At 51.3% G+C, this 10293-nt stretch overlaps 1 protein-coding gene across 1 annotated transcript; it reads right to left on the minus strand.

Moving 5' to 3' along the window:
• Positions 1-675: 675 nt before the first annotated feature.
• Positions 676-9261, minus strand: RBM8A (RNA binding motif protein 8A). The gene is made up of 6 exons (XM_038768321.1): positions 9140-9261; positions 3001-3060; positions 1354-1431; positions 1078-1214; positions 863-999; positions 676-776 (listed from the first exon to the last, which is right to left on the minus strand). The coding sequence occupies exons 1-6, from the start codon at positions 9204-9206 to the stop codon at positions 731-733; spliced, it is 525 nt and encodes a 174-aa protein (XP_038624249.1). The 5' UTR covers positions 9207-9261; the 3' UTR covers positions 676-730.
• Between the last annotated feature and the right edge of the window lie 1032 nt (positions 9262-10293).

Raw genomic sequence — 10293 nt, forward strand, 5'->3', positions numbered from 1 at the left:
TGGAAAATGGGGATGAAGACTGTGAGCCCCCCGTGGACAACACGATCACCTTCTAACCTCCCCATCGCTTAGAGCAGTGCTTTGCACATAGTAAACGCTTAATAAATGCCATCATTATTATTATTATTATTCCTACGTGCCGTACAGTCCGCTCGGCGGGCTCGCCCAGCCCGGGTGGCGTCCCCCGCAGCCCTCCCCGGACAACCGGGCCCACGTGCGGCTGCTCCTCGCTCACCTGGTGTTGCTCGGCTTGGTGCTCTGCTGGACGCCCTACTCCCTCCTGGGCCCGTGCTACTGGTTGCGCCCCGTCCCGCAGGCCCGGGGCTACCTGCCACCCGGCCTCGGCCGCATCCTCTCCCTCTTCGGCCCGCTCGACGCCCGCCCGGACCCCCTCCTCTCCGGGGCCTTCACGTTTGGCCGCCGCCCCCGGCCCGACGGGGGTCTCCGATGGCCGCGGCCGACGGCCCCGTGACCGCCCCACCCCCTGGGGAAGAGACGTGAGTATTCTCTTCGGCCCCCGGTCACGCTGCTTTTAGATTTTTAGACTGTGAGCCCACTGTTGGGTAGGGACCGTCTCTAGATGTTGCCAATTTGTACTTCCCAAGCGCTGAGTCCAGTGCTCTGCACACAGTAAGCGCTCAATAAATACGATTGATGATGACGGCTGGGACGCGCTTAGAAAACCTGGGGGACGCGTTTATTGAGGATCGGGGGGGAGGCGGGGGGACGGTCAGCGGCGACGCCGGTCCGGACTCCTGCTGCGTCGGCGGCCGCCCCTGTGGGAGAGGAGAGGGGGAGGGGGGTCAGCGCCCCGGTTGGGGGCGGAGGACGGACGGACGGTCCCCCGGCCGCCCCCACTCACCTTCGCTTGCCCTTGGGGGGCCCCCGCACGAAGCACCAGTCGACGCTGACGGGCTGCCCCATCATGTCCTGCCCGTTGAGCCCCTCCATGGCCGCCTGGGCCTCCTTGTACGTCTCGTATTCCACCAGCGTGTAGCCCTGGGGGAGGCGGAGCGGGGGTCAGTCCCCGGCGCGGCCCCCCCCGGCCCCGGGCTCCCCCCCGGACCCCCGCCGCACCTTGAGGTAGCCCGTACGCCGGTCCAGGTTGAGGTGGATGTTCTTGATCTCCCCGTACTCGGCGAATTTGTCGTGGATGTCCTCCTCCGTGGCCTCCTCGTGGACCCCCGTGACGAACAGGATCCAGCCCTCCACCGCTGGGCACGGGGGAGACGAGGGGGCTGGGAATCGGGGGTGGGGGGGGGGGGACGGCGCCCGATCCCGGCGTTCCCGCGGGCCCCCTCGCCCTCCCGGAGCCGCATTTCCCCCCCTCCCCGCACGGACGCCGGCACTCACAACGCTGGGGGCCCGGTTCGTCCCCGTCCTGCTCCACGCTGTCGTAGTCTTCCCGCACTCGCGCCCGCGACCCTTCCTCTGGGAGGGGAGAGGAAGGGCGGAGGGGGACGGGGATCAGGCAAGGGAAAAGCCAGGAGGGGAGAGACGGTGATGTGGGGAGAACGCCTCGAGCGTGCGCAGCGCTGAACTAAACGCTGGGGAACGGAACGGAAGAGAAACCAGCATTTTAGTAGTGTGTCGCTGTTTATTACTGTATCGGACTTGCCCGAGCGCTTAGAACAGTGCTCTGCACATAGTAAGCACTCAGTTAAAACCAGACTGATTGATGCTCGTCGTGAGCAAGGAATGTCACTGTTTATTACTGTATCATACTTTCCCAAGCGCTTAGAACAGTGCTTTGCACATAGTAAGCACTCAGTAAAAAAACCACTGACTGACTGATGCTCATTGTGAGCAGGGAATGTCACTGTTTATTACTGTAGCGTACTTTCCCAAGCGCTTAGACCAGTGCTCTGCACACAGGAAGAGCTCAATAAAAGCCACTGTCTGTCGCTCGTTGTGAGCAGGGAGTGTCACTGTTTATTGTCGTACTTTCTCCAGTGTTTAGTCCAGTGAGGTGCACGTAGTAAGAGCTCAATAAAAGCCGCAGGGAGTGTCACTGTTTAATTGTCGTACTCTCCCCAGCGTTTAGTCCAGTGCGGTGCACGTAGTAAGAGCTCAATAAAAGCCACTGTCTGTCGCTCGTTGTGAGCAGGGAGTGTCACTGTTTAGTGTCGTACTTTCCCCAGCGTTTAGTCCAGTGCTGTGCACATAGTAAGAGCTCAATAAAAGCCACTGTCTGTCACTCGTTGTGAGCAGGGAGGGTCACTATTTATTGTCGTACTTTCCCCAGCGTTTAATCCAGTGCTGTGCACGTAGTAAGAGCTCAATAAAAGCCACAGACTGATTGACGCTTGTTGTGAGCAGGGCGTGTCACTGTTTAGTGTCGTACTTTCCCCAGCGTTTAGTCCAGTGCTGTGCACGTGGTAAGAGCTCAATAAAAGCCACAGACTGATTGACGCTCGTTGTGAGCAGGGAGTGTCACTGTTTAGTGTCGTACTTTCCCCAGCGTTTAATCCAGTGTTGTGCACGTAGTAAGAGCTCAATAAAAGCCACAGACTGATTGATGCTCGTTGTGAGCAGGGAGTGTCACTTTATTGTCGTACTTTCCCCAGCGTTTAATCCAGTGAGCCACAGACTGATTGATGCTCATTGTGAGCAGGGAATGTCACTGTTTAGTGTCGTACTTTCCCCAGCATTTAATCCAGTGCTGTGCACGTAGTAAGAGCTCAATAAAAGCCAAAGACTGACTGACGCTCGTTGTGAGCAGGGAGTGTCACTGTTTAGTGTCATACTTTCCCCAGCGTTTAGTCCAGTGCGGTGCACGTAGTAAGAGCTCAATAAAAGCCACAGACTGATTGACGCTCGTTGTGAGCAGGGAGTGTCACTGTTTATTGTCGTACTTTCCCCAGCGTTTAGTACAGTGCTCTGCACACAGTAAGGGCTCATTGATTGATTAATTGATGGGCCAAGCACCTGATGGAGGGGGGGCATTTGGAAAAGGGTGGTGGGGGGTTATCGACCGTCCCCCACATCCCTGCTACTCACCCGAGCCGAAGCCGCGACCCTTCCGCTTCTTGGCCTTCTCCTTCAGCTTGTGGATGCTCTCTGGGGGAGGGGAAGAAAATCAATCAATCGCATTTATTGAGCGCTGACCGTGTGCAGGGCACTGGACTAAGCGCTTGGGAAGGTAAACTCCTCCCCCTGGGCTTCCAGGCTGTCCATCCATCCATCCCCTGGCCCCCTCCTACCTCCCCTCCCTTCTGTCCTTCTCCAGCCCAGCCCGCACCCTCCGCTCCTCCGCCGCTAATCTCCTCACCGTTAGGCCTCATTCTCGCCCGTCCCGCCGTCGACCCCCGGCCCACCTCATCCCCCGGGCCCGGAATGCCCCCAATCCCTCTGCCCATCCGCCGCGCTGGCTCTCTTCCTCCCTTCAAGGCCCTACTGAGAGCTCACCTCCTCCGGGAGGCCTTCCCAGATTGAGCCCCTTCCTTCCCCTCCCCCTCGTCCCCCTCTCCATCCCCCCCATCTTACCTCCTTCCCTTCCCCACAGCACCTGGATAGATGTATATATGTTTGTACATATTTATTACTCTATTTATTTATTTATTTATTTTACTTGTACATATCTATTCTATTTATTTTACTTTGTTAGTATGTTTGGTTTTGTTCCCTGTCTCCCCCTTTCAGACTGTGAGCCCACTGTTGGGTAGGGACTGTCTCTATCTGTTGCCAATTTGTACTTCCCAAGCGCTTAGTACAGTGCTCTGCACATAGTAAGCGCTCAATATGATTGATTGATTGATTGACAAGTTGGCAACGTATAGAGACGGTCCCTACCCAACAGCGAGCTCACAGTCTAGAAGGGGGAGACGGAGAACAAAGCCAAACATATTAACAAAATAAAATAAATAGAATAGATATGGACAGGTAAAATAGAGTAATAAATCCGTACCAACATATATACATATATACAGGTGCTGTGGGGAAGGGAAGGAGGTAAGGCGGGGGGGATGGAGAGGGGGACGAGGGGGAGAGGAAGGAAGGGGCTGAGTGTGGGAAGGCCTCCTGGAGGAGGTGAGCCCTCAGCAGGGCCTTGAAGGGAGGAAGAGAGCTAGCTCGGCGGATGGGCAGAGGGATTGGGGGCATTCCAGGCCCGGGGGAGGACGGGGGTCGACGGCGGGACAGGAAAGGCATTGGAAGGGGGAGGTGGCAGCATGGTTCAGTGGCAAAAGCCCGGGCTTGAGAGTCAGAGGTCGTGAGTTCGAATCCCGGCTCCGCCCCTTGTCAGCTGGGTGACTTTGGGCAAGTCACTTCGCTTCTCTGGGCCTCAGTTCCCTCATCCGTCAAACGGGGATGAAGCCTGTGAGCCCCATGTGGGACAACCTGATCATCTTGTATCTACCCCAGCGCTTCGAACAGTGCTTGGCACATAGTGAGCACTTTACAAATATCATCATCATTATTATTATTCTCTGAGCCTCAGTTCCCCATCTGTCAAATGGGGATGAAGCCTGTGAGCCCCGCGGGGGACGACCTGATCACCTTGTATAGCAATTATAATGATGGCGTTTGTTAAGCACTTACTCTGTGCCAAGCACTGTTTTAAGCACTGGGGAGGTTACAAGGTGATCATGCTGTCCCACGCGGGGCTCGCCGTCTTCATCCCATTTGACAGACGAGGGAACTGAGGCCCAGAGAAGTGAAGTGACTTGCCCAAAGTCGCCCAGTCGACAAGCGGTGGAGCCGGAATTTGAACCCATGACCTCTGACTCCAAAGCCCGGGCTCTTTCCCCTGAGCCACGCTGCTTCTTAGAACAGTGCTTCGCACATGGTAAGTGCTTAACAAATACCATCATTATGATCATTATTATCTTGAGAGGCCGCGTGGATCAGCAGAAAGAGCCCGGGATTTGGAGCCAGAGGTCATGGGTTCTAATCCCGACTCCGCCGCTTGTCAGTTGCGTGACTTAGGGCAAGTCACTTCACTTCTCAGGGCCTCAGTTCCCTCATCTGGAAAATAGGGATGAAGACTGGGAGCCCCCCGGGGGATAACCTGATCACCTTGTATCTCCCCCAGCGCTTAGAACAGTGCTTGGAACATAGTAAGCATTTAATTAATCGATCAATCGGATTTATTGAGCGCTTACTGTGTGCAGAGCACTGGACTAAGCACTTGGGAAGTACAAGTTGGCAACACATAGAGACGGTCCCTACCCAGCAGTGGGCTCACAGTCTAAAAAGGGGGAGACAGAGAACAAAACCAAACATACTAACAAAATAAAATAAATAGAATAGATATGTACAAGTAAAATAAATAAATAATAAATAAATAAATAAATAAATTTAACAAATATCATCATCATTACTATTATTTCTATTATTCTCTGGGCCTCAGTTCCCTCATCTTTCAAATGAGGAGGAAGCCTGGGAGCCCCACAAGGGACAACCTGATAATAATAATAATAATAATAATAATAATAATAATGGCATTTTTGTTAAGCGCTTACTATGTGCAAAGCACTGTTCTAAGCGCTGCGGAGGAAACAAGGTGATCAGGTTGTCCCACGGGGGGCTCACAGTCTTCATCCCCATTTTCCAGATGAGGTAACTGAGGCTCAGAGAAGTGAAGTGACTTGCCCAAGGTCACACAGCAGACATGTGGCGGAGGCGGGATTCGAACCCATGACCTCTGACTCCAAAGCCCTTGTATCCCCCCCCATCGCTTAGAACAGTGCTTTGCACATAGTAAGCACTTAACACCACCATTACTATCGTCATTATTCCAGCGCTTAGAACGGTGCCTGGCACACAGTAAGCACTTACCAAATACCATCATTATAATAATTTTATAATTTTGGTATTTGGTAAGCGCTTACTGTGTGCCAAGCACCGTTAACAAGGTGATCAGGTTGTCCCACGTGGGGCTCACAGTCTTAATCCCCATTTTACAGATGAGGGAACTGAGGCACAGAGAAGTGACTTGCCGAAAGTCACACAGCTGACAATAATAATAATAATAATGGCATTTATTAAGCGCTTACTCTGTGCCAAGCACTGTTCTAAGCACTGAGGGGGAAACAAGGTGATCAGGCTGCCCCACGGGGGGCTCAAAGTCTTATTCCCCATTTTAGATGAGATAACTGAGGCCCAGAGAAGTAAAGTGACTTGCCCAAAGTCACAAAGCTGACAGTGACAATAACAATGGCATTTATTAAGCGCTTACTATGTGCAAACCACTGTTCTAAGCGATGGGGAGGATACAAGATGATCAGGTTGTCCCACGTGGGGGCCACAGTCTACATCCCCATTTTACAGATGAGGAAACTGAGGCCCAGAGAAGTAAAGTGACTTGCCCTAAGTCACACAGCTGGCAATAATAATAATAATGGCATTTGTTAAGAGTTTATTATGTGCAAAGCAGTGTTCTAAACGCTGGGGAGGATACAAGATGATCATTCTTCATCCCCATTTGAGGGATGAGGGAACTAAGGCCCAGAGAAGTGAAGTGACTGGCCCAAAGTCACCCGGCTGACAAGGGGCGGTGGCGGGATTAGAACCCACGACCTCCGACTCCCCAGCCTGGGCTCTTGCCACTGAGCCAGGCTGCTTCTCATTCATTCATTCATTCAATCGTATTTACTGAGCGCTTACTGTGTGTGGAGCACTGTACTAAGCGCTTGGGAAGTACAAGTTGGCAACATCTAGAGACAGGTCCCTACCCAAGAGTGGGCTCTGTATATATGTATGTATGTTTGTATGTATTTATTACTCTATTCATGTATTTATTTGTACATATTTATTCTATTTATTTCATTTTGTTAATATGTCTTGTTTTCTTTCCTGTCTCTCCCTTCTAGACTGTGAACCCGCTGTCGGGTAGGGACCGTCTCTACATGTTGCCAACCCGGACTTCCCAAGCGCATAGTCCAATGCTCTGCACACAGTAAGTGCTCAATCAATACAATTGAATGAATGAATAAATGCCGCTATTATTATTATTTGTTCTGATGACCTGACACCTGTCCCCATGTTTTGTTTTGTTGTCTGTCTCCCCCTTCTAGCCTGTGAGCCCGCTGTTAGGTACGGACCGTCCCTGTATGTTGCCGACTCGTACTTCCCAAGCGCATAGTCCAGTGCTCTGCACACAGTAAGCGCTCAATAAATACGATTGAATGAATAAAGAGAGAAGCAGCGTGGCTCAGTGGAAAAGAGCACAGGCTTTGGAGTCAGAGGTCATGGGTTCAAATCCCCACTCCGCCAATTGCCAGCTGCGTAGCTTTGGGCAAGTCACTTCACTTCTCTGTGCCTCAGTTACCTCATCTGTAAAATGGGGATTAAGACTGTGAGCCCCACGTGAGACAATCTGATCGCCATGTCACCTCCCCAGCGCTTAGAACAGTGCTTTGCACATAGTAAGCGCTTAATAAATGCCATTATCATTATTTCTTCTAGACTGAGCGCCCACTGTTGGGTAGGGACTGTCTCTATATGTTGCCAACTTGTACTTCCCAAGTGCTTAGTTCAGTGCTCTGCACACAGTAAGCGCTCAATACGATTGATTGATTGAATAAATGCTATTATTATTATTATTTGTTCTGATGACTTGATACCTGTCCTCATGTTTTGTTTTGTTCTCTGTCTCCCCCTTCTAGACTGTGAGCCCGCTGTTGGGTACGGACCGTCTCTAGATGCTGCCAACTTGGACTTCCCAAGCGCTTAGTCCAGTGCTCTGCACACAGTAAGTGCTCAATAAATACAAATGAATGAATGAATGATAATATAAAGCATAATATAATAATGGTAAACAATATCTAGAGTGTGAGCCCACTGTTGGGGAGGGACCATCTCTAGAGGTTGCCACCTTGGACTTCCCAAGCGCTTAGTCCATCATCATCATCAATCATATTTATTGAGCGCTTACTGTGTGCAGAGCACTGGACTAAGCGCTTGGGAAGGCTTAATACAGTGCTCTGCACACAGTAAGCGCTCAATAAATACAGTTGAATGAATGAATGAATAATAATATAAAGCGTAATACATAATATAATAATGGTAAACAATATCTAGACCGTGAGCCCACTGTCGGGTAGGGACCGTCTCTCTAGGTTGCCAATTTGGACTTCCCAAGCGCATATTCCAGTGCTCTGCACACAGTAAGCGCTCAATACGGTTGAATGTATGAATAATAATATAAAGCATAATACATAATATAATAATGGTAAACAATATCTAGACTGTGAGCCCACTGTTGGGTAGGGACCGTCTCTCTAGGTTGCCAACTTGGACTTCCCAAGCGCATGGTCCAGTGCTCTGCACACAGTAAGCGCTCAATAAATACGAATGAATGAATGATAATATAGAGCATAATACATAATATAATAATGGTAAACAATATCTAGCCTGTGAGCCCACTGTTGGGTAGGGACCGTCTCTCTCGATGTTGCCAACTTGGACTTCCCAAGCGCACAGTCCAGTGCTCTGCACACAGTAAGCGCTCAATAAATACGATTGATTGAATGAATGAATGAATAATAATATAAAGCATAATGTATAATATAATAATGGTAAACAATATCTAGCCTGTGAGCCCACTGTTGGGTAGGGACCGTCTCTAGATGTAGCCAACTTGTACTTCCCAAGCGCATAGTCCAGTGCTCTGCACACAGTAAGCGCTCACTAAATACGATTGAATGAATGAATAATAATATAAAGCATAATACATAATATAATAATGGTAAACAATATCTAGCCTGTGAGCCCACTGTTGGGTAGGGACCGTCTCTGGATGTTGCCAACTTGGACTTCTTAAGCGCATAGTCATGGTGGCTCAGTGGAAAGAGCCCGGGCTTGGGAGTCCGAGGTCGTGGGTTCGAATCCCGGCTCTGCCGCTTGTCTGCTGGGTGACTCTGGGCAAGTCCCTTCACTTCTCTGGGCCTCAGTTACCTCATCTCGAAAATGGGGGTGAAGACTGGGAGCCCCTCACGTGGGACCACCTGATCACCTTGTAGCGCCCCCTAACGGTTAGAACAGTGCTTAGCACATAGTAAGCCCTTAATAAATGCCGTTATTATTATTATTATTATTATTAAAGTCCAGTGCTGTGCACACAGTAAGCGCTCAATAAATACGATTGACTGGATGCAGGGCACTGTACTAAGCGCTTGGGGAGTATAATTCGGCTCACCGTCCCCGTCCTCGTCCATGGCGAAGTCCTCGCCGCCCGCCTCATGGAGATCCAACACGTCCGCCATGGCGACGGTCCCCTTGCCTTCTTCTCGGCCTCCCCTCAGGGCCGCTCTGCCGCGGAGGATGCCGGGACGGCCGCGGAGGATGCCGGGACGGCCGCGCCTTTCCACCAATCAGAGAGCGCCGCTCCCCGACGCACGCGGCCCCGCTCGCTGGCGGGAGGACGTCGCGCGCGCGCACGCGCCGGAAGAAGGCGGCCGCCATGTTGGGAAGGGCGCAGGGCGGCGTCGCCAGGAGGCCGCCATCTTGGTGAGGTCGGGTGCGGTGGGGGCTGCGGCCGGCATGGGCAGAGCGGAGAGGAAGTGACAGCCCACGGCGCGCCCCCTGCTGTTAGGACTAATGCTTTCAATCAATCAATCAATCAATCAGTCGTATCTATTGAGCGCTTACTGTGCGCAGAGCACTGTACTGAGCGCTTGGGAAGTCCAAGTTGGCAACATATAGAGACAGTCCCTACCCAACAGTGGGCTCACAGGCTAGAAGACTGTGACCTTGCAACCGCGCCAGCGCTTAGAACGGTGCTTTGCACCCAGTGAGTGCTTAATCAATGCTGTCATTATTTATTAGTATTAATAAATAATAATAATGATGGCATTTGTTAAGCACTTACTATGTGCTAAGCACCGTTCTAAGCGCTGGATGATGAATTTTGATTGGCAGGGGAGGGGGTTGGGCAGCGTGTTCCTGACGAGGCCTTCCCAGACTGAGCCCCTTCCTTCCTCTCCCCCTCTCCATCCCCCGCCATCTTACCTCCTTCCCTTCCCCACAGCACCTGTATATATGTATATATGTGTGCACATATTCATTACTCTATTTATTTTACTTGTACATATCTATTCTATTTATTTTATTTTGTTAGTATGTTTGGTTTTGTTCTGTGTCTCCCCCTTTTAGACTGTGAGCCCACTGTTGGGTAGGGACTGTCTCTATATGTCGCCAATTTGTACTTCCCAAGTGCTTAGTACAGTGCTCTGCACATAGTAAGCGCTCAATAAATACGATTGATGATGATGATGATGACGGTATTCCTCTCTGTCCCGATTTGGGGTTGGGATGGAGGGTCAAAGGTCCCGGAGGCCCCTCCCAGAACTC

This window comes from Tachyglossus aculeatus, chromosome Y4 (assembly GCF_015852505.1).
Source record: "Tachyglossus aculeatus isolate mTacAcu1 chromosome Y4, mTacAcu1.pri, whole genome shotgun sequence".
Taxonomy (NCBI): Eukaryota; Metazoa; Chordata; class Mammalia; order Monotremata; family Tachyglossidae; genus Tachyglossus; species Tachyglossus aculeatus.